The sequence below is a fragment of the Emys orbicularis genome, chromosome 3 (genome assembly GCF_028017835.1).
Source record: "Emys orbicularis isolate rEmyOrb1 chromosome 3, rEmyOrb1.hap1, whole genome shotgun sequence".
NCBI lineage: Eukaryota > Metazoa > Chordata > Testudines > Emydidae > Emys > Emys orbicularis.
Genome location: NC_088685.1, coordinates 159904477 through 159929718, shown reverse-complemented (window position 1 = coordinate 159929718; position 25242 = coordinate 159904477). Strand labels below are relative to the sequence as shown.

The following is a 25242-nucleotide window of genomic DNA, read 5'->3' as shown; positions in this document are numbered from 1 at the left end:
GATGCAAAAGCTTGTGCATGCTCTTAATTTGATATAAACCTAGTTTAAAATAATTCAAATCAACAATCAACAGGTTTTAAGTTGACATAAACAAGGATTAAAAAGATTTGAGTATCCATGCATATGTCTGCACCAGTTAAACTAAATACTAATTTTAGCTAAAGTGGTGCAACTTTTACATGAAGTCAAGCTCTTAAATTTATTAAGTTGGATGATCTTCCACTCAAATAATTTATTAAGACGTTTTATAATAATCAGAAAAAGTTAAAAAAAAAAAATTAAGTTACAGTTTCATATATAGTTGCTTGTTTGTGCTCATGGAATAAACTTTTTGCATTTGTAGTAATACTTAAACAATGCTCTTCCTCAAAGCATACTGCATATCATTCTGAATTTAGAGAATTAAAGGAGTCATATGAAATGTATTTTTTTCACAAAATTAAAAACAGTTGCTCTCCCTATAAACTTTCTTACAAGAATAACAATTCTCTAACTCACTAATGTATTTTGTATTTAATAATTAGAGTTGAGTTCTGAAATATTTACAGATAAGATGTATTTATGTAAGTCTAGAAATCAAGTGTCAGAACTTTCAGTTTAACAATAACTTTTAAAAGGTTTGTTTAAATGTTTGGGTGGAGTGGGAGCACCTGCTTGCAAAGTAACATTCCATTTTAGGTTTGCATTTTGAGACCCATTCTGAGTTATCAGGTGAAGGAGTGTTTTTCTCTTATAATCTGTAGTGCTTGTGTTACTCCTCATCGGTTTTCTTTTAAAATTCTGCCCACTTTTCTGTTTATGTAGCAGTTTTTTTGTTATAGTGAAAAGACTGACTAGTGTCATTGTGTTGCATGTCTAAGGATTCTCTTGACTAACCTCTTCTCTTCTACAGCATTATGTACAATATAATGCTTATTAATGTATTTTAAAAAACTTGTTTTCCCCAAGGTGGATTATTTTTCCTGTGTTTAAACAAGACACAATATTTTTCTAGTTAATTTAGGAAGACTATTTTTTTTTTCTTAGTATGTACTAAGAAGAAAAGCCCTTATTTCAATGGAAATAAAATCCAGCTCGTCTTAATTCTTAATGTTGTTTTTCGTTTCAAATAGGTGTCATCCAAGGACCACCTGCACCTCCACCCCCACCTCCACTACCACCTGGCCCAGCTCAGTCTTCAGCAGCAATCCCACCTCCCCCAGGTCCACCACCACCACCTCCACTTCCACCCTCAGGGCCACCGCCACCGCCTCCTCTTCCTAGCCAAGTTCCTCCTCCTGTTCCTCCTCCACCTCCTGCCCCTCCTCTCCCTACCTCTGGATTTTCTATGGGATCTATGTCTGAAGACAGTCGCCCTTTAACTGGACTAGCAGCTGCACTCGCTGGAGCCAAACTTAGGAAAGTGTCACGGGTAAATGTAAATCTGGATTTGTCTGTGACTTACACTTCTAAATTCTATGAGGGTAACTTTGGAATAATTTCTACTAACATATTAATAACTTGAATAGCAGGAATAGGTCTACCCAGAGAGCAACTTGACTAATTAAAGCAGAGTTGTTAGATGTATTCATTGAAGCTGTATTTTATGCCCAGGTGATTTTTGTTATAGTAAGTTACATTAGTGTTTTTCTGCATGAATGTAAAATCATGAATTTATTCAATAGTTCTCAAATATACTATTATTTTGTGTACTGTCATAAAGAGTGAAGAGTTCTCTAGTTCAAGTGGAGGAGCTTCATCTAAAACAGACAGTGTTCGTGGAAATGGACCACTTCCCTTGGGAGGCAGTGGATTAATGGAAGAAATGAGCGCCCTGCTGGCCAGGAGGTAAACAAATAATTGTATTCTTACACAGCTGTAGATAGTATGATAGTTTCACAGTAATCTTAAAGGAATACTGTGAACTTAAAAATCATACCTCTGTCATAGAATGTACCTACTATTGTAATCTACAACTGAAAAATTACAGAAATATTTTTCCTTTGTGCGTTCATAGCACTTTGTGTACAGTCAACTTTATTTTCACTCATGAATAGTCAAGTAGCTAGTTTCCTCTGCGTGTGTCTTTTGCTCAGCGGGGTGGGAGCAAAAACCAACATTTTAAATAGGAAAATGTGATTGCAAAACCACCGGTGTTGGCTAGAAGACTCAGTGGAAAGTGTATACTTGAAACTGCTTTTTCCTGTTTTTAAGTTGATCTAGATTTCAAGTCGTGTATGCCTTTAACATAACTAAACAAATATTTTCCATTTTGTAGCTATAACTTTTTGATAACTTTAGCCATCTCCCTTTCATTCTTAACTCATGTTTCTGTCTTTTAGGAGAAGAATTGCTGAAAAGGGATCAACAGAACCAGAGCAGAAAGAGGATAAAACTGTAAATTGATTATTATTTTGCTGGCTTTGAATTATTTAATACCAGGCCATATAAGAAAGCTATTCTAGTGGTTCAAATTACAAATCATTTACAGCTTGTCTTAATGGAAAAATATAACCTCCATTTTTTCAAAGGGTACAAGTACAATGGGGTTGTCTTAAACGTTTAGTTTAGTTCTTACAAATTTCTTCTGTACTTCTAGTGAGATTTTATGTGAACAGAGCTCATTAACTGCCTGAAAAAGATTTAGCTATAAATATATAAACAATTCCGTTAAACAACTTTACATCAATCTGACCAGATTTGCAGGATTCTAAAGCTTTTTCTCCTCATTTTAATCAGGAAGAATCAGAGCCTTCAACTTCTAAGCCTTCTTCAACAAGCACACCTGGTAAGTAATATAAATCTGTGAAGTGCACTTTAACTTTTCAAAATTCCCTTTAAGTGTTAGTGCTGAAGTTTTATTAAAAATTGTTTTGTTATGATATCAGAATTCATAATCCTGAGTGTTTTATCATGAAAATGAAATAACATAAGTATCTTAGTATGATCAGTAGTTAAAAATAAATCTTGTTTTTATTCGTTGGTAATAATTTGTCTAAAACTCAAATTATCCCCATTTATGGTTAATCTTAACTATTTTCTCTTATGTTACTGTCCACAAATCCACTGATAGCCTTAATATAAATAGTACACACTCTTTGAACAAAGTTGAGGTGAACAAAGTCATGCAATTTTTAAATAGGTTTGTTGTCTGGCATTTACCATACATAGCTAAACGTAAAACTGCACATGAAATGTACAGCTGCAAACACGTGAACTGGATTCAAAGTTTTAAAAAATTAACAGAAGCTAATGGCAATGTGTTTGCAGGATAGGCAGTCATTGATCTAATAGTATTATGTGGGGACAAAGCTGTAAATGTAGACTACTGAATTTGCCATCTGTTTTTTGTCCCATAATCAAAACCTCATGTATTCTGCCATTGAATGGCTAAGTCTCTGTTGCTATCCAGTAGTAGTGCAAGCATCTCATACCACTGGGGAAGAGCAGGTGACATACACCAAGAGAAATTGCCCCAGAACTCCCATCTCAGTGCAGGGACCCACTGAGTTGAGTGTGTGGGAGTAAGAGGAAACTGGCAGGGAACAGAGAAGAAGGCTATCAAGCAACTTGCCTGACAACAATCACAGGACACTGGCAGGGATAGGAGTTCAATGGGGGGAAAAAAACAAAGACTACTATGGTCAGACCTGGACTATTGGCAGTTATTACTGTACCCTGACAAAGTATACTTGTATACTAATATCTCTAAACTTATATTAATAAAGTGTATACCTCTAATATCTCTGCAGCATGGCTCCTCCTCTGATATATAATAACTACAACAGGACTCTAGACAGAGTAATGGACTTTTATTTGTTGCAGTGAATCACGAATAGCTGATTCTTGGCTGTACCCTGCCAGTGACTTATGCAGTCATCCTTAACTGTTAGACAGAAGTGCATTTCATTGCCCATGATCATGTACCCTTATTTGTCTCTAGAGTGCTGTAGGTGACTCAAGGTAGTGAGCCAAAACTTCTTGGAGAGAATTTCTAATAGAACTGAAAACATACTCCACTAGATGGAGCACAGAACTTGAGTATATATGAGGCTAGCTTTCAACATTAATATGAATACAATGAATCTAAAGAGGTGATTGTTGGAGTAACACTTAAAGGCCCCAGCCGATCTTATGGCCCTCTTGCACAATGTACTATACAAAGACAAAGTGAAACAGTTAGGTGCTACCTGCACTACACGTAGTGTAACTGATCAAAAAAAAAAAAATTAAAAGATAATAGTTTTCCAGGTGGTGGTTTAATTTTGAAGAATTAATGCAAGATGGTAAAAGTTAAGTATCTTAAGTCCATAGCTACCTGAAGTTACTTCATATGCATTGTTAGTGATGAATGAATATGAAAGCTGGTGTCTCTAATGATTTTATTTATATATCTAAAGAACTAACAAGGAAACCTTGGGAAAGAACAAATACAGTGAATGGAAGCAAGTCACCTGTTATCTCCAGGTACACGCTTTTTAAACCAGTACTTATCTTTTTCAGATGTGCAGCATTGTCATTACTCGTTGTGCATAAAAAATATTGGAATAAAAATAATAAATACCATCTAACTATTGTAAATAAGGCAGCTGAATAGATTTCATTTCTGATGTTTTTATGGGTATAGGAATATTGATACTGAGTTTTGAGGAGGATTGAGGAATGAATGCAAAATGCTAAACAAAGTAGAATCTTATTAACAAATATCAAATTACAACTTTTCTGATTGTGGTATAACTTTGGTTATGGAAACATTTCATTTTCCATTCAAGATGCATGTCCTTCAGTCCTCAAACATGAGTTGTCCTCTTACTAAAGGCAGATAAGAGATTTCATTCATGCACTCAACAGCAGATGAATCTGCCTAACAGCCTAGTCCCTCTGTATTATGATGGTATGATAATATACAAACCTAACTAGGTATTTAGGCCAAAGCCTGATGATCTCTGCCAAATCTGATTCTCGTGAAAACTCTAAGCAATGTGTTTGGGCCTACTCCATCCTGAGGGATACAGCAAAGAGAGATCCTTCAACACACTACCCAATTCTTTGTTAATACCTTAGAGAGAACGTCAGTGCCTAATTAGATGACAGATCTAACAGAGAAATGGCCAGGATAGCCATTCTAACTTTTGGGATAAATTGTTTAACTAATGCTCCCATAAAGATCCTAAAATGCAGGGCTTTGGAGCGGAGCCCGGAGCTGGAGAGTGGAGCAGTGGAGCTGCAGGTTTTTGCCTGGAAATGGAGCGGAGCCGGAGCACAGCTCCAAAGCCCTGCTAAAATGCATATATTTGGCCATAAGGTAAAAAATAAGGAATTGTTCAATTAATGATCCTGTATGTCCTGCATACAAGTGCTGAGGAATTCTGATTGAGAAACGTCTTATAGTTAGTCTGATAATTTTTTTCCCTCGAGAAATACCTTGTGAGGATCTAAAAAAAGACAACCAGATTCTCGATTTAACCCTGAGGAAAATGTTCTCTTTCAAACATGAGAGATTCTTGTTATTAACGTTTGAAAGGACAATAGGGTGATAACTACACAGAGAGGGGAAAAATTAATCAAACATAGATCCTGTAGCTGAATGCCCCATTTCTGTCACTAGCAAAATATTCTCATCCCCGTAGATCTTGTGCTTGAAAATAAAAGCAGCACCAAGCACAATCAGTTTGTTAGCATCTTTTTTCTAATTTCCAAGAACTAGGCAGGCTCTAGCATGGGGTGGGCAACTTTTTGGCCCGAGGGCCACATCGGGGAATAGAAATTATACAGCGGGCCATGAATGCTCATAAAATTGGGGTTGGGGTGTGGGAGGGGGTGCAGGTTCCGGCTGGGGATGTGGGCTCTGGGGTGGGGCTGGGGATGAGAGGTTTGGGGTGCAGGAGGGTTGGGATTGAGGGGTTTGGAGACCAGGAGGGGGATATGGGCTGGGGCAGTTGATTGGAGTATGGGGAGAGGCTCAGGGGTTGCAGGCTCTGAGCAGCGCTTACCTGAAGCGGCTCCCGGAAGCAGTGGCATGTCCCTTCTCCGGCTCCTGCGTGGCCAGGCAGCTCTGTACGCTGTTCCATCCGTAGGCACCGCCCCTGCAGCTCCCATTGGAGCGCATAGCAGCTGGAGTGGGTCCATGCCGCGGTTTCCAGGAACCGCGTGGTGCGGCCCCAACCCAGCGCCCTGGCTGGAGCACCAGAGCGGGGCCGAGCCGCGTGGTGCAGCTCGCGGGCCGTAGTTTGCCCACCCCTGCTCTAGCAGTTGACTTCTCTATTCCTACTACAGGACAAGTGCTTTGTTTTCTGTCACTTCTAATGCAAATAATATCTGAAGTTAAAAGTGCTGTGCTGCCATATGATGCCACACTAACCTAGCCTGGTCAGATGGCTGTCTTATTTGCCTCTGACTTTCCACGTTAGGCAACAGAGACCTCTTTTTCACCAGGTCTGTCCAGCTTACAACTGACAGCCTGGCAATTGAGGGAGATTTTAATCACAAAATGCTATTTGTATGAGGGATTCTATTTTGGAATCCAGAAGGCATTCCACCATATTTTGCTGTCTGAACTTTTAAACCGGGGGCTCTCAAACGTCATTGCACCGCAACCCCCTTCTGACAACAAAAATGACTTCACAACCCCAGCAGGGGGGACCGAAGCCTGAGTCCACCCAAGCCCCACTGCCGTGGGTGGGGGGCCAAAGCCCAAGCCCAACTGCTCTGGGCAGGGGGGCCAAAGCTGAAGATCAAGGCTTCAGCCCCAGGCAGGGGGCTTGCAACCTGGGGCCTGCCGCCCAGGGCTGAAGCTCACAGGCTTTGGCCTTGAGCAGTGGGGCTCAGGTGTCAGTCACGGGCCCCAGCAAGTCTAAGCCAGCCCTGGTGACCCCATTCAAAGGGGGTTGCAACCCACTTTGGGGTCCCGACCCACAGTTTGAGAACCGCTGTTTTAAACAATGGTCTGTGGGACACGTTCTTTCATAACCAATGACCAACCATCCTTCAGGGATAAATTTACATTCTTGGAGCAATCAGAAGGAAAATGGAAAAGTTCATAACAGGAGTTCATTTCTATATCAGATGTTTTGTTAGTGCTATATCTTGCCTGAAACCAAGTTTAACCTTGTGGTCCATCTGTGGAGTCTAAACTTGGTTTTAAAATCTGTGGTGTTCTTCGAGTGATGGTACCTACTGTATTACGCTGAGGGTTTACACATGCGCACCCTGCGTCTGTACCACCATGCATCCAGAGCTGGAGAATTTAAAAGTAGTAGTGTCAATTGGACTGCACATGCTCCCTGAACTGGCCTTATGGTTTCATCCAAGGTGATAAAGGGCAGGGCAGACCAACTTCATCTCCAGTTCCTTCTCACCGCTGTATGGTCCAAGTTGGAACAATTGGTGTCCATTTGCTTGTGACGCACTTTCTCAAGCAACCTTGTATATAGTTAATTTTTACAAATTGTTGTTGTTTTTAGGTAGTGTCTAGTAGTTTGAATAAAATAGTTTGGGGGCCTGGTTTTTGTTGGTTCTCATGTTGTTTTTGTTGGTTCGTGTTTTTGTTGGTTATCATGTCAGCAGGAAGAGTTGGCGAGCCTGGGGCCATGATGGCGGGCTCTCCTTTCATGACTTTCTGTACTGATAAAATTTCCTCGCCTCTGCATCCCAAACTTCTGCCAAAGGTAGTCTTCCAATTTCACATTAATCAACCTATCCACTTACCTGTTTTCTTCCCGAAATGGCATACTTTGGAAGAGTAACAGAGACTCCACTCCCTAGATGTCCATAGGGCCTTAGCCTTCTACTTACACAGGACAAAACCAATCAGGAGATCTCTGACTGTTTATTGCAATAGCTGAAAGAGTTAAGGGACGGCAGTCACCCTCGGAGGAGCGTGGGCCAACTCAGCAAGAGCCCGTGCTGCGACCATGGCCTCCCTCTATGACGTGCCACTTCAGGATATATGTAGAGTGGCCACATGGAGTTTGAGTCACACCTTCGCTACTTATTATGCCTTGGTGCAAGACTCAGTGGCAGATGCCTCTTTCAGTGCAGCTGTCTTCCACTCATCTCTCCCATCTACATTCTTGTGCCCTTTTCCAACTTAGGTACTGCTTGCTGGTCGCCCTCAATAGAATACAATAGGGACTATCACTCAAAGACGAGGAAGAGGTTACTTATCTGTAACTGGAGGTTCTTTGAGATGTGTGGTCCCTATCTGTATTCCACTTTCTGCCCTCCTTCCTCTCTGCTGCAGATCTGTTGATTTGCAGTGAAGAAGGAACTGGAGACGCAGTCAGTCCGCTCCTCCCTTTTATAACCTTGGATGAAACCATGAGGCAAGTTCAGGGCACATGCACAGACCAACAGACACTACTACTTTTAAATTCTCTGATTCCAGGCTCATGGTGTGCCGGATGCATGGTGCGCATGTGTAAACCCTCAGCGGAATACAGATAGGGACCACACATCTAGAAGAACCTCCAGTTAAATAACTTCCTCTTCTTTTTAAAACAGCCTTTATCATCATTATTGCTTCAATCAGATGAGCCGGAGAGCTGCCATCTCCTGTTAAGAATGTTTTATGACCTTCTGTAAGAATAAAGCTGTTTTCAGAACAGTCCAAGTATTTATTCACAAGTCTGAGTCTTCTTTCATAGCAAGAAACTGCCCCACCAAGATTTTGCCCATCTTCTAAATCCTCCAAGGAGAGATTTTGGCATAGTTTGAGTGAGTCAGAGCCTTTTAGTTGTATTTATATAGAACTCATCCAGTCAAACAAGGACTCCATATTTGTCACCTGGAAAGGTATCCAAAAAAGTAATTTTTTTCTAGCAGCAGCAGATCCAAGCGGATAAAGGTCTTACTTTTTTATTTAGAGCTGCCAAGACTCTTCCCCCCCATCAGCATTGGCCACGGACGCTTCATGAGCTGAGGGGAAAAAAGCTTCAATAGAATGTGTGTTAAGGTTGCCATGGGAAGGTCCTTTCATACCTTACAAGTCACTGAAATCTTGACGTCTGTTCCTCAGCAAAGACGTATGCTGAGAACTGTCTTTGTAAAGGCCTTTCTTTCCCTAGTTAGTCAGTGAGCACGGCTGCTTAGAGTACATTGGTCCACTGTTTAATGCTTTGTCACCAAAGCTCAATTTACAGGTAGTAGGAGTCTTCTTCCTGCTAGGCCCTGCTTCAATCTCCCTCTAACATATGCAGAGAAGACCTAAGTTGCATATGAGGATTGTTGGACATGTCTGGAAAAATTGACAAGTAAAGCAGGATTTTTTTTTTATTTTTTTTTCAGAATAACTCAGCAAGGAGACTCAACAGGGAGGTTGGTATTCATAGTAAATGTGCAAAATAAATAAAATACCTACTTATCCTATTTAAAATTAAGCTTCTAAATGACTTAAGTATCCTTTCCTTTAGTGTTCAGGATTTAATTGGTATAGTAATTTAAACTGTAATATAATTCATTTTCTAAAACTGCATATAACCTAGTTCTAATATAGCCTAAGTTAGTGTTTTTCCCCCTTCATAGACGGGAGTCTCCATGGAAAAATCTGATTGTTTCTGAAAACAGGTCCTATGATTCATTAAACAGGTATCATCCTGTTAGGGTTTGAGACTTTTTTTTTTTAATTAACCAACTTGACCAGAACAGGGCTGGGCTTTTTCTACATGGATTGGTAATCACCACAAACACAAATGATATAAAGCAGGGGTTCTCAACCTTTTCCTTTCCGAGCCCCCCTCTCCCCCTCCAACATGCAATAAAAACTCCACAGGAGTCACAACAACTGTTTTTCTGCATATAAAAGCCAGGGCCGACATTAAGGGGTAGGAAGCAGGCAGTTGCTCGGGCACCGCAAAGCTAACTTGCTTGGGCTTCAGCTTCAGCCTAGGGTGGCGGGGCTCAGGGTCCTGGGCTGCAGTCCCTTGCCGTGGGGCTTTGGCTTTCTGCCCTGGGCCCTAGCAAGTCTAATGCGCGCCATGCGTGGCAGCCCCCACCCCCGAAACCTGCTTGTGGCCCCCCAGGGGGCCCCGGACCGCTGGTTGAGCACCACTGACATAAAGCTCCTCTTAACAATTTGTCTGTCTTTCCTTCAGTTATAGTTGTATCCATTTTCAGAATCCTTAAAGATAGGTAGCTTCATTGGTAATTTTAAATGCAAGGCAGTTTATCTGCTATCAATTCAAAATAAGGTGCTTAAGATGTATGTCATGCTGCTTGGGTGCAATAGAATTTCTGTTCATCCCCAATTGCAGAATGCACCATGTTTTCCCATGTGATTTAAAATAATTCAACATCTCATCAATAGTGACCCAAAGAACAGTCCTATAGTCAAAAATAGATCTCATTGTAAAGTAATGCCATGCAACTTTTAATTTCACTTATATAAAATATCTCAATTATACAGTAATTTAAACATGTGGATTACAGTATAACTGTATGTCTGATTGCAGCTTCTGAAGAGCACCTTATTAAGGTGTAATGTCCTGAGAAGCTACGGTTTTTCAAAGTAGTAAGATTGGCACATAGAATCATCTAGCTACTAACTTCCCGAGAATGTATTTCATCCCAGAATGTATTTCACAACTGTTATCACCAGCTAAAAGAATAGTTGCTGTTCATCATACAGTAAAGTTGATCTGCTCACTGAATAGATTTTGTCTAACATAAATGTCTAAAAGATGCTTATTAAAAGAAAGGACATGGTAAATGCATACCTAGCTCATTCAACATATTAACATGTTTATGTTGCAAAGACATTTGCAGAATTGTGATTGAGTAATTCTGGGCATATTTTAAACTTTTGCGGGGAGTGAAACTATGCATCTGTCATCCAAAGCAACTAATTTAGCAGTTTTTAAAATGCCAGTGTTCAAAGAGTTAAATTGTTTTTAAAGAAAGTGCCTTAAGAAAGTACTTTAAAAGACTAAATACATTTCTGGACAAAATGGTACAGGATTAAAATAGTTTTCACTTAAAAAAAAAAAAAAAAAAAGCGTGGTACAATCTAGAAAATTACTGACAAATTTCTCAACTTTTTTAAAATTGTTTTTGCTAACGTCTTTTTCATGAAAGCAAACACTGTGGTGACTACCTGTTCTTTTGTATGAAAAGTTCCCCCATTAGCTAATTATCTTTGGTGGTGGTATTTTGCATGTTAGCATGAATCAAAGCTTTATCTTGCATGTTTAAATCAAGTTCTCTTATTGCGCATTATAGTTGGCTCACAGTCTTGGTAGGTAATGCTATGAATCACCACATGGGGGAGCTCAGTAGCAATCTCAGGAATTCATGACAGGTTTCAGAGTAGCAGCTGTGTTGGTCTGTATCCGCAAAAAGAACAGGAGTACTTGTGGCACCTTAGAGACAAACAAATTTTGAAGTTGATGGATTTCCACTCCATACGGCTAAATGCAGTGCCTTGCATAATGACAGGTTTCAGGAATTCATGGTTGAGATATTTTGGAGGCTGTGTTTTCATTAGATAGTAGTTTCTCTTGGCAGTATCAGTAGCCAGCTACAAGTGCAGCTGTGAGAAATGAAGGGTACCAAATAGTGTAAGTGGAAACTTTAGATTTGACTGAAATTTTTAAAAATATCAAATTCCGAAGGAAATTAGAGTTGATAGGGTTGATTGAACAAAATACCTTTATTGCAAGAAACCAAGGCATCCATGAAGGAAAAACATATAATTTTAATGTCTTCACACTGAGTAGTAGAATTTAGGTTTTTCTATTCTATAGACCCTTTCCTATCCAGTTCTCAGACAAATTATGATTGTAATGTTGACGGGAAATGTGACTAGGAGTGCAAACACTGGCAATGTTTTTTAAAGCTCTAATCCATAAGCAGTCTGTGTTTGTAAGGGCTAAATTCTGCCGTTCCATGTATGTACTTTGTTCCTATTGTCATTAGTCAGCAACCACACTATTGGTCTCTGGAATAATAGCTCCCATTTTCCCACTCAGGGCTTTTTAGTCAGAAAGCAAGACACTGAGAGTGGGAACAGTTAAATGAGACTTGATGGAAATCCTCAGGGACTGATGGGCCATCTATGGAGTGTGTAGAAGAACTCTTGATATATGGAAAACTACCTGTGTGAAAACAAAAATAATGCTTAGATTCTCTTAACTAAATGTCTGAGGGACACATTTTGCTACCAGCTTCTGTGTTCATTTTCAATAGTATTTGCAGATTTGCGGTGAAACAGCAATTGCTGGAAAGTTAACTTTGTAAGTTTCAAACAAGGAGTTTTTTTATCTGGAAATATAGTAGAGTTCAGTATCTAAAGATTATACAACAGACTTCAGACTGTGACTTGGCTTCATAGCATTAGCACAGACTGTGTAGTTGTTCTTTGGGGTGCAAGGTGAACTATAGTTTTCAACTACTTTGCTCTGATTCAGAAAATTTGAGGAGGTGTTTTTTTCTTCATATTACCCATGAAACTACTAAAATAAAATGCTGGATTCTTCAATCTGCACTGAGGATTTTGCTTTCTAGAAAAGGTGAACAGCCTCAGGGCTGTTCTACACTGCACCTAGGTCATCTTAACTACATCACTTAGAGCTGTGAAAAAATTCATACCCTGTGCAATGTAATTAAGCCAACCTAAGCCCTGGTACGTCTGTAAGAATTCTTCCATCGACCTAGCTACCGCATCTTGTAGAGGTGAATTTATTAGTGACGAAGGAACCCCTTCCATCACTGCAATAACGCTACAACAGTGCAGCTGCAGTTGTGCTGCTGTAGCATTTCTAGTGTAGACAAACCCACAGGCATATTGGTTTCAAGTGTCTCCTCTCCAGTATTACACTGTGGGCATAAATGTGTATTTTGGGTGTCAAGTTTTTCAAATAGGTCAAAAAATGGCCTATATAAATTGGTTGGGGGGGAAATCTCAACTCTTGTATCTCAGATTTGTTTTCCAATTAATATCCTTTTGCACACACCACAGGCCTAGACTATAGTGCAGGGGAAAGCCCACGTTCTGCCTGGAATCACACAAGTTAGAAAAGTTTCTGTAATATTGGAAAAAGCTTATCTGGTAGCTGAGTGTACAGTACCAGTCCAACTGAAAAGCTGAGGCAGCGGGTGGGGAGTGGTAAAGTTTTTCTCCTTCCGTTAGAAATCTCTCTGGAAAATATTTCTATCAACGTAGGTAGCACTTAGAGGTTAACCAAGAATGGAGCCTACTGTTCTAAGCATTGTAAAAACATAGTGTAATAGACAGTCCATGTCCCAAAGAATTTACCCTTTGTCTGTCTTTTCTGATTAGGCTATAAGGAAAAGGGATACAACTTGAAAATAATGATGAATTGCGAGCATTGTATTAGTTCCATGATATTTTTCTGTTCACTTTTGGGGCGGGGGGGATACAGCTTTCCTGAGTTTGGCTAAATGTAAAGGGATTAGCTAAATGGCAAGAAGAGAAGACATTAAAAGGAGGGAGATTTGACAGGCCCCCACCTCACTTTATCAATTTTTTTTAATTACTCGTAAATTTTCTGCTTTGTGTTTATGGAGCTGTGGGAAGAACTGAGGCCATGTTATATATCCTGCATGAGAGGGGAAATTCGTTGCTGAGCTGTGTCCCCATGCTGGCTTCTGCTCCCAGCCACAGACGGCCCTACTTTCAGTAAATAAAGCTTCATCTTGGGATGACAAAAGCTAGGAGAAACACAATTTTTTTTAAGTGTTTCTCTTACGTAAAAGCTCCAAAGCCAAAAACTGCAGCCTCGCTCTACCTTCCTATTCAGAGCAGCGCAGCACAGAGAGACAGTGAAAGAGAACCTGCTTCCTCCTACCCCATTAGGGAGATTCTTTACCATAAATACACCAGGTTAATTCTAACATAAGGAAAAGCAAATTTTGAAATCAGCTGTAAACTTAATCATTCTGCAAACAGAAGCACGTGGTTTAAAAAATGGTCCCAGAATGACGCAGAAGCAAGGTGTTAGAAGAAGAAAGGATTTCAAAAGTAATTAATTCACCAAAACTAAATGTGAATTTTCAGCTTAAGTTGTTCAGTGTCATGGGGTAAATGTGAAGAGAGACAAACATCAAGAATCTTTGGCAGAGTGGCCACAATTTTATTTAAAATACTCAATAGGTAAAGTAGACAAGAGGAGTGGCCCATTTTGGATAGCAGCACAGGTAGAGGGGAGGGCAGAGGATGGCTGCTTCAGGCATCTACCCCTTCCTCCCATGCCACTCTGAGGGTCATATAGAGTCTACTGAACTCTCCAAGGCATGTGTAGCCTACCTAAATCAAGGCCCATGTGAGCCAATTTATTGCAGGGCCTGAGATCCTGGGTATGCTACTACACAGGAATTACTATCAAGTCTCAAAAGTGTCCAGGAATCCAGGGGAAGTTAATGCATAATTTTCAAGGAAGATGGTTGAATTTTATTCTCAAAACCTTCATCCCTTGCATGTACCCCAACAGCCCATCAGGCAAACATTTCCTGAGACATGAATATATCTGTAGTAAGTATGTATGTTCCCAAGTGTGAGCGATGTACACTACATGGATAGAAGAGGGCAAAAAACACAAATGTGGAGAGCTTATTGAAAACTTCCTATGTAGCTTGTTTATTTAAGAATGTTAGCTCTGCATGCAGAATTTTTTTTTTAAATGTGGCAGTCTTCTGCAAACAAATTTGTAGGTGATTTAAAGGAAAAGATTATGTGCATCAGAAATGTGTTACAACTTCCAAACTAGTAATTTCTGTAAATGTTGCAGTCATCTGGTTCACACAGTTTGCAAGCATGTTTTGAATAGATCAATCCAGCATTCTTTTTGGAGATACACCATGTATTATATTGTAGCAAGGTCAGCATACTGCCTTCTTTAGTCAGAGGGGAAAGGTCATTGTGACATAGGCCCCTTTTTAATGAGCAAGAAGTTAAGCTAAAAAAGAAAAATATATAAAGGGTTTACAAGATAAATTTAGAGGGGATACTCTTCTTTTCTCATGTGCTCTAGGAGGAAAAAATAAGAGATCACTGAAAAAATAGTTCTGCTTGTTGAATTGTTCCTGTTTTGAACTAATAACTCATTATATATTATTTGTTTGCAGTGTTGTACCTGTGTTAGTTATAGTAACCTGAAGAACAGCTCTGCATACCTCAAAAGCTTGTTACTTTTGCTAACAGAAATTGGTCCAATAAAAGATATTACCTCACCCACCTTGTCATTATATATTAATGTAATATTTCCATGTCAGAAAAATGCCCTTTACTGGTGGTTTCCATTCTGTATGTACAGCTTTGGTGTTTCTTGGGCTGCCTACATCTTTGTAAAAATCCTCTTTTCATTCTAATTCTTTATCACAATCTTGGAAGACAGTAACTATTAACAAAACACATTAATTTTTTGGGGGGGAATGTCTGCTTTGTAATAAGCCTACATACAGTAATTAGAGACCTGTAATACATCGCTTCTTTTTATTTTCTACAGACCAAAATCTATACCATCTGGGCAAACCAGTGCCAATGGAGTGCAGTCAGAAGGGCTAGACTATGACAGATTGAAGCAGGTATATAGTACCTTCAGTAGAAACCTTTTCAGAATAAGTAATAGCAGAACTTTTAAAGACTTTCAACAGTTCTTGATTAAATACCAAACTTTAACCTTTTCCTAGTTTCAAACCTAAATCCAGGAAGGTTTTTTTTTTTTTATATCTGGTTAAATACTTTCTACAAGCTGTACTTTTGCAATGACATATAGCAAAGTCACGAATATAGTCTCAAGATTGTTTTAACTGATAATGAATATTGTGTTTGATTTAATATTTTCAGCTATAACAAAAAAGTGTACCATCTTAACAATTGAGGAGAATGGTAAAGTTTTAGCAAGACAGCAATCCTTTGGATGCTTCTTTGTTGTTCTCAATGATTATCGATGATGCCAAGTTGAAAAGTACATTTTCACAAGAATTGTATTCCTTCACACTCTAGATTTAAATGCATTTTCAGAAAATCATTATCTAAAATATCAAATCAGCAATAGGAAAGGAGATAGAGAGATGAGAGCATTATGGTAGCACTACTGTCAGATTCTACTTATTTTTATCTGTGTAACTGAGAATAATTTGTTGGTCTAGGTTCTCTCTTTGTTTGTTTTGGACTTTCACATCTTATCTGCAGGGCAATTATAGTTATAGCTGTGCCTGCTAGTTTTACATAAATTGCCACCACTTGTTGTGGGAGAACATGAAATTTGTGGATAAATCGTTGTAACTCAAGTACCTCCTACCTTTGGTGGGATAAGCGCCCTATAAATCAATTATAAGATTTGGGCAGCATATTTTTAAAATAGGATTTTTATTACTTACTAATAGTAAAGGAGTTTAAGGGTGAATTTTGAAGATATAGATACAGACTGGAATATAAGTTTGAGATGTTTCAAAATGAACAAAAATTAGAATTACTTTCATTTTTTCTTACCTGAAAGTTTAAACCACACTAATTTATTATTACTTGTATTCTGATACCATAGGATATTTTAGATGAAATGAGAAAGGAATTAACAAAATTAAAGGAAGAACTCATTGATGGTGAGTATGAACTTGATTCACTACATATTTTGGATTTCCAAGTCTTAAAGAATGGATAAGCATTTCTTAAAGGTGAAAAGATGCAGAAATGGAAACTTTCTTTCAAGATTCTGTCTACATTCTGAGGATTCTAGAATGCCAAATTCATGATAGAACTGCTCTTTCTAATGTTCACTCCTTTTCTCACTACCCTGTAGTAAAAGAAAAACTAACTTATCCTAATTGTTTTTATTATTCTTGCACAATCAGGTACTTTATACCTTATCTGCAGGGTTTTTGGATAGAGCAATGATGCTGAACAATGTCTGTCTTTTAAAAGTGGATGGATGGGTGCAGAAATTGAGCAAGATCCTCCTTGCAGATGTTTACCATCTCATGATGTTGCTTTAGTTTAGGAAAGGCAAGATTGTCATATAATAATGTATCACTTAAAAGCCAGAGCAGTTGAGTCACATATTTCAAAGCAGTCAGTATTTATCCTGTGACATTTTAGCCCAATTACTGCTTTCAACATTGTATCGTAATTCTTGATATTTGGTGTTTTTCTTAATCACATGATTCAAGGAGGTGGGATTTTACATTAATCACAGCTTTAATTTTAAAATAAGTAGATTTCTAACCCTCTTGGGTTTTGGAGAGTTTGAAAATATGACCGCTAAAGGCTCAAAAAACCAAAAGTCAAATAACTCCAAAATTGTTGTTTTAATTTCATAATTTGAAAACCAGTCTCAGGATTTTTTTTGGAGGGTGGCGTAGTTTTTGTTTATTTTAAATTTCGGTTGGCAGTACTGATGACACTACTTAATATTTATCATTAATCATTATAATCAGAGTAGCAGAGTCAAGGCCAGATTAAGAAATAGGCAATATAGGCATGTACTTAGGACCCAATTCAGGGGGTTATAACGGAGAGACAACCAGAGTGGTTCTGTGACCCTGTTCACCAGGTCACAAAGCTGCTTATTTAAATTTAGTCCCACTGCCCCCCTGTCATGATGGAGGGATGGTGAGGTCAAACCTTAATGGGCAATGAAGTAGCTAGCACTGCTGCTCCTCCTGACTGTCATGGGGCTAGCTGTTGCACCAGTAATTGAACCAGACGACCAGCCCGAGCTTGGCTGCCATTATCCAGGTGCTGGAATAGGGAAGCCAGCCAGGAGAGGGACCGCTCAGAGACCTGGGGAGACAGGCACCAGGAGGTTAATGGAGCAGTGTCCACACAGCAGGAGCTAATAGCTGACTGACCTGGACAGGAGAGGAGTAAATTAATCCTTTTCTATCCAAGTCAGTCAGTGACTGGCTCCTAGTACATGGTTGTTGCTTAGTTTAAACTAAGCAGCATCTGTGTATGTTTGCCAAGTGTCCAGTGATGTTTGCCTAGTGTCCAGTCCTGAGCAGAGTGGTGGTTGGCTACTTTCACATTATATAGAAAATAGTATGTAGTCTGGAAGCATAATTTAGGAAAATCTCATTCTGTGGACCAAGTTAGTGATGGAAAGATAAAGGAGGTATCATTTGATTCATAAAAATCTACAGTCATAATTTCAGTGGTGTCGCCCTCTGCAGCATAGCAGGGGGGAGACACTCCCCTCCCTCAGCTCCCAGGTCCAGGTCCTCTGATCGGTGGAAATTTTGATAATACATTGTAATTGGGAATGGATTGAGTTGGGTATCATTCAAAAGCCCTTTTTCCACTAACACAGTGGTACAAAACATGACAAATCTAAAATAAATATGTAGCTATATACTTGAGAAACTGTTTAAAAATCACCTTTTTAATTATATTTTAACACAGGGTTGCATTGCTTACATAAAAATGACAATGATCTTGGCTAATCCTAAGGAAGTTAGCCTTGACATGTAGAACTGAAAACATTTATTCATCAAAGTCACTGTTGGTATTGTCTCCATCAGGGGCACAACAGCTACACACATTGTCACATTGATCTTTTTCCATGGCGCACTCATACATCTCCATACAAGGCAGGCTTTCTGGCCAGTCATTTGCAGGGCAGTTAGGATCTGGCCTTTATATACTAGCATTTGATTAGCTGAAGGATTGATTCAGGAGCAGGTGTAATGCACCCCTTGTCAGTGGCAATTTTTCTCCATTTGTCTGCTTCTTGGAAAACATCCACCGTTGTAAGTCTGCAAGTGTTGTAATGTTAGTCTTCAAATGGTAAATTTGGCATATGGACTCCTCTAGTGACTGTCTCAGCTGTGCCGAGCATCTTCAGAATGAGGGAGAGAGGCTTAGCTGAATCAAATGCCTTCCAATAAGATCATTTGGTCTTTCCAGCTAACCTTGCAGTAGTGTTGCATCCTGAAAGGGCATGGAAGCCTGGCAGTGCGGTGGCTTTTGGTGGTTCAAGTGATAGGAACACGTTGCTGAGGGATATATGGCGAGTCTGTTCCCCAGCAGCAAGCACTAAAACAATCTTGCAGAAATCTTGGATAGGGTCTCACAGAGAGCACTACACCTATGTCTTGTGCAAAAATCCAGAGCTCCGGAGCACCTGTTTCTGTGGCATTGATGGCATGCAAAATAATTGTAGCGTCAGCCTCCTCATGGGACCTACGAAGAACTCACAGAACAATGCAAGGCAGCAGCTTCATTACACCATGCGACAACAAAATTCTTTGAGTAATTCTATGCGTGCTGGAGTGTTTTTCCTGCAAGGTGTGTGGTTAGCTTGTTTGTGTGAGTATGAGACAGTAGCTTCATTGTGACATTGAAGATGTTTGTGGAGTCAATTATTTTGATTTGGACAGGCACAATACTACTGAGTCTCTTCTTTCTGGTAATATTTTTAATGATTCCGCTGCATACCTGAAAAACAAGAGCATGTGGGTGCTGTGTTATGCCCACCAACTCCCCCAATGACTTTCATTGCTCTCTTTTTCATGTGATAGGCCATTGTCTGAACCAGCTGAACAGAAGGGAACTGGCAACCTTTAAACAACCCGATTTCCTCTTTGAAATTCCTCTCGTATATCAGGTTCAGACTTTTCTACACCTCTTACTTCAGTGAGATACCAGGCAATCATTGCCAAATAGGTGGTTAAATTGAAAGCAAAAAAGCATTTAACTAAGTCTTCTAGTGCTGTGAGGTGCAAATTCCAATTAGCAGTCCTGATAGATCAAATAAAGAGCAGCAAAGACTCAACCATCTTAATGTATCACCGCACCATCCCGAAAGTTGGCTTTGTCGCAGATTCATCTTCTTCAAATTGCTTGATCCATTCTGCGATATTGAAGCTCTCCTTTGTGCACAATAGGTCATTGAGAGTGGAATGCACACTAGATGCATGGAACAGGTCTCATAAGTCCTATACCCTTTGGGAGTTCAAACACATCTTTATGCTTTCCAAAGAAGACATGTAGGTAGCATTTTTTAAGGGCAACAAGTGCTTGGGTGTGTTCTTTTATAGTATATCACAACTTTTTCCCTTTAAGAATTTGGTTCACAGTACTGCCACTATGCAAAATACCTGGGGTCTCAGGAATGCCAGTGCCATCAACAAAGGAGCCAATTTCACATATCACTGTAAAGATATGGGGTTAGACTGGATGACCTCCTGAGGTCTCTTCCAACCCTAATCTTCTATAATTCTATGATATGGGTTCACTTCTTATAGCATGTAAAGTGCCGCCAAGCATTGTGTGTTTAACCAGTCTTCTGCGATATTATTCTCCACAAATTCAGCTACTGGTTGGTATTTTTCATCTCCTTGTTGGTGCCTAAAAATGATCAAGACCAAAGTAAAAACAAGGATTTTATAATAAATTACTTAGGGATTGTAATTAATTATATGATGTAATGTATGTTATGCAACTGTGTGCATACTATTTGCAGATGGATTCCAGTAATTTCTGGCTGGATGCTGTTGTCTAACCAGTGCCACATTACAACTCCTTTGGCATAATAAACAAAGCTGATTATCAATACCTCTGAACCGCTTCTTTTTTGTAGATGATGGCAAATCAACTTGAAGCACTCCTTCCATTTATAGTAATCTGTAACATTAAAATTAATCAGGTGGTATGTTCTGAGCATTAACTGATAACACAGTACTGTCAGTCAAAGGCCACAATTTAACTTTGTGAGGGCTGCAAGTTTGACATGCACATGTTAAAAAAAGTTGACTTTTAAACATTTTCTCAAATATGTATCTACGTCATTGTTCTAAGTTTGTAATGTTTGGTGCCATTGTGCTTGTGGGAGAAAAGGACTTTTGAATTATACCCAACACAGCCCATTTCCAATGACACTGTATTATCAAAATTTCCAAAAAACAGAGGAACTGGAGCTTAGAACTAGTGGTGGAAGGGCCAGTGACACCACCTCCTCACCTTAGCAGGCCATGCTGCAGAGGGTGACACCATTGAAATTATGATTGTGTAGATATTTATGAATCAAATGACAGCTCCCTTCCCTTTCTATCATTAACTTGCCCCTGGAATTACTCATGGTCCCACACTAATTTTTCAATACTGGGATGAATAATTGTATGCATTAATGTAGCAGCTCCCTCGCCTCTTTTTTTCTTCCCTTTTTTGCTTGCTTTGTCATCTATGCTACATACTGTGACCACTTAAACAATATGGTGGAAGTCAGTATAGAACCCAAATCCTCCTCCTGACATGTGAAGTGGTGGTGGTTCCCTCCATTAAAAAGGCAGTAGTGTGGGCGGAGACAGAGAGAGAAAGACTGAAGTATCAAATATCAGAATATTTTATACCAGAAAAAAAGATGTAATCTTTAAATTCTGTTTCGTGGTGTCAAACAATCTTAAGGTCCAGTATACTATATTTTTAACAAGATGGCTTCTGGTAGGATGAACTTTTTGTTCAAAGGACAGACGTGTCAGTCTAGGCGAGTGTATTTTTTAAATATGTAATGTTAATTTATGCTTTTTTCCTTCCCTAATCAGCAATCAGGCAAGAACTGAGCAAATCAAATACTGCATAGAAAGACTAGGACTAAGCCAATGTGACTCTTTCACTTGGTATAAAGTCGACTACATTTTGTGAGCTGTTAGAAGAAAATGGAGACAGACACTTGGAAGGAGGGGAAAACGACATTCTGAAAACTTTCAGACACATCACTCTGGTGATATGCTTTTTCCTTCCTAGTTTGCTGCTTTTTTCTGACCTTTACAGCAGGGTGGGAAAGAGTCTTAAAAGTTACTGTAATGATTATGCAGAAATTCCCACATTTGTCAGACAAGATCACAGTGCATTGAGATGTTCTCATGTCAAGATAAAATTGCACATATTTCAGAATTCATTGTTAACACAAAAAAGGAGAAAAGCTTGGGAAGGCTTTTCAGAGAGGTTTTCTTTATTAATGAAGGATTTAGCAAGCTATACTGTTGTACTGCAAATGTATCTCAGGTTTGTCTTCCTATCATATTTGATATTTCCATTAATAACTTCAAAGAGCAGACATGTAAGTTCAGATCACAAAATATGAAATAATTAGAAGTGTATGCTTTAAAGGGCAATACCACCTAGAAAGCGATGGCATATCAAGTTTTTGGAATTTTATGATAGGAAGCCTCTCTAGTTAGCCTTCATGCAATTTTGTAAACAAAAAAGCAAGCAGTCCAGAGTTTAAAGATGTAGATGCCTTCCTAAATCGTTACAATGCTTTACCAAATCTAAGACTTCTACATAATACAAACCAGTGGTCAAATGTAAATCATTAGTATGTTGTAGATTTACAGTAGATTTTCAGACTTTTTTTTTTAAGATTTATGCATGTGGACATTTTTGTAAGGTAACACAACACAATCAGCTTTTTAATTAAACAAAAAACATTGCATGTCATAAATATTAAGTAGCCTTTTTCATTTTTAAGGCTTAATTAATGCCAAGGGAAAAAGTTGGGGCGGGGGGAGGGGAAGGTGACAGTTTTGGTTTAAAAATATTTTGATTAATTTCTGCACTATTTTTCCTCATATTACATGCATGTGTAATAATGAGGAAAATTTTGTGACTTTTATCAGTAACCATGTTAACAGAACCAGGTACTTAATCCTTTTTGTATCATTTCTTGAGTTATTTGTATTTCCGATTCAGTAATGGTTCTAAAACTCCCATCTCACTTTTGTTTCATTTCTTTACTTGATCAAAATCCAAGTCGATTTAAATTTATCAGCTATTACCAGTGATGCACCTGTGGTAATACAGGATGCACAACAATTACCGGCTCCTGTATTCTCTGAGGCTGCTTTTTGACTCTCTGAGGAAACAAGGGCAAGGGCTATGATGGAGCATTAGGTCACAGCAGAAAAAGGGAAGCAGAAGAACAGTAGTGGGGCAGCATTAGCTTTAGAGAACAAGGTGAGAACTTTTCAGAGGAGATGACACTTTCCTCTTTCCCATGGTTTAAAAATTTGTTAAAACACCTCATATATGCAAATCTTAGTTTAAACTAATAAAATTCAGTGGAATAAAAGTCCTGCAAGGCAGATCCGTAATACTTTGGAAAATATTGTGGATCAAATCTGCACTTTTTCATTGCATCTTGAATTTTTCTGAGCTGTAATAGTGCCATATTTTTTTGCTATCTGCTGATTAGGAAAAAAAAAACAACCTATGGTTTTAGAGGCATTATTCATGTTGCAGCTTACTTAGCTCCATTCATAGAACAAAAGCTTTAAATAGCATATGTTCCTAAGTGCTGGAAACCAAAGCAAATCAACAGCACTTTCTGCTTTTGAAAGGCTTGAATGAGGAATTTTTCTCCAGTTTAAACATGTTCCTGTTTCTATAGAGACTCAAATTGTAAAATTGTTTACAATGGAAATATTACCTAAATCATTATATAATTATCTTTCCAAAAACTGATCATCTTTCTGCATGCATTAGTGAAGGCATTAAACAAATTGCAGCAAGCTTGAAATAAAAGGAGGCATTTTCATCTTTGATAACTTTTGTTTTTGCAAACATTTTAACATTAAGGAAGTTTATTCTTGTCAGAAATCATGTTTGATTTTGTTTGTTAGGGAAGTTCAAGAGTAGCCTACTAGAAATGTAATGGGTATAAGTGGTCCAAAGTAATATTAAACAATTAAACTGTCAGATTGTGGGGGAAAGGGGGAACCTGGTTTATGCACTAAACGTTTGTGCCTTGGTCTAAAATTAACATGATTTCTGTTTAAAAGAAAAGACCAGATGTCTTTTTTGTGTGTGTGCTGTTTCTACATACATACTTTACATAATCTCATATTGCTGAATTGGTCCTTTCCAGAAAATCTGATTGAATTAAAGCTTACTGTAAACACTTGCTGTAATATTGAGATTTCCATAATTAAAATGAACTACAGAAGCTAAGGTTATTTTGCTCACTGTTGAACTAAGTTCTTTAAAAACCATATTATGATGGTTCTGTGCTTTTGTACAGTGGATGTCTTAAACTGAGTACAGTTTAGGAGATCCTTTCTAATTCCAGGAAGGTATTGCTTTCCTCAACACTGTGATCTGATCTGTGATAAATCTGTGCTATACACAAGTGGCTAACAAGTCAGTTGCAAACAAACTGAATGTATAAATCTTAGTGCTGGTGCTGAAATCTCTTCAGATAGTTGTCATGATTTCAAGTTCATTGTTTAAAAAAGTTTTCAAGCATCAAGTGTCAATCAAAACTGAAGATGAAACACTAATGAATGTTGAATTTTCATGCATTTAGGTTTATCTCCTTTTTAGTTTTTTTCAGTTCATTCTCTGCTATTTTTACCATATTTGTGTCATTTTAAATTTCTTACATGCTAACTTTTGTTTTGTTTGAGCGAATGAAATAAAATTGCAATATATATATATGTTGCCACCATTCATTTGTGGAGCTTGATAAATGGTAAATCTAGAAGATTCTGTTGTAATTCCCAAACGGGTCTTGCTGAAATGCGAAAAATACCTTTTTAGTCTATGATTTTACCACTTGATGATTTATATATTGCTGTTCTGTTTATAAATTTCAAGGCATTTTTTTTAAATGCTTGCTCTACAAAGAATGTAATCAAAGGGAATATGGAAAATTATGAATGAAAACTATTGTACATAAATTCAAGACAGTTGTAGTCAGTCTTGCTTATATTGACCCACTTTGTTGGTCTGACTTGGCACAGGCTTTTGCCCTTATGTCCAGGAAAATGCTATGAAAAAATCTAGATTGAATTTTCCCAACTTTTTCTCTGCTGTTTCCCGGTATAACAAAATATTTAAACACTAGTAATAAAGAAACCCCACCCTTAAAGTTTCATGTTGCTGTGCAGAAGGTAGGAAAAATCTTGCTTGACAAGTTTAAAGTATACTCCAAGTAACTGTTTAAATATTATTTGTTGGATTAGAGCCTTGAGACTTACACTTCTCTACTCTCCATTTTATTCCATATAGGAAACACTGATTTCTTTCCTCCACTTACCTCTTGTATCTATCTTATGGGAGCACAAAGCAATACAGGCTTTCTTGCTTACTTGCTTTGTTTTCACAAACCGCCTTGATACCTTCTGTACAGTCCTGAAAACAAAAGTTTAATCAATCTGCTCCCTCTGCTGAATGCCTTTCAAGCACCAGGCTACAAATGTCATATGATCATACATTAACTGTGACAGTTTTTTAGCAGTGGCTGTTTAAGATTTGTATTGTTACATTAATGCTATTGTTTAAAAAATTGCTCCTATCAGATAGCAATTTCAAGG

General features: G+C 38.4%; 1 protein-coding gene across 1 annotated transcript in view; it reads left to right on the top strand.

The window, feature by feature from the left end:
* ENAH (ENAH actin regulator) overlaps positions 1 to 21509 on the top strand; it is a 183342-nt gene extending 161833 nt beyond the window's left edge. The window contains exons 7-15 of the mRNA XM_065401940.1: positions 1113 to 1411; positions 1703 to 1827; positions 2322 to 2376; positions 2719 to 2767; positions 4380 to 4446; positions 9502 to 9564; positions 15438 to 15516; positions 16479 to 16536; positions 21472 to 21509. Of these exons, the coding sequence (XP_065258012.1) occupies positions 1113 to 1411; positions 1703 to 1827; positions 2322 to 2376; positions 2719 to 2767; positions 4380 to 4446; positions 9502 to 9564; positions 15438 to 15516; positions 16479 to 16536; positions 21472 to 21509 (833 nt within the window). The remainder of the gene's footprint in view (positions 1 to 1112; positions 1412 to 1702; positions 1828 to 2321; positions 2377 to 2718; positions 2768 to 4379; positions 4447 to 9501; positions 9565 to 15437; positions 15517 to 16478; positions 16537 to 21471) is intronic.
* The last annotated feature ends 3733 nt before the right edge of the window (positions 21510 to 25242 follow it).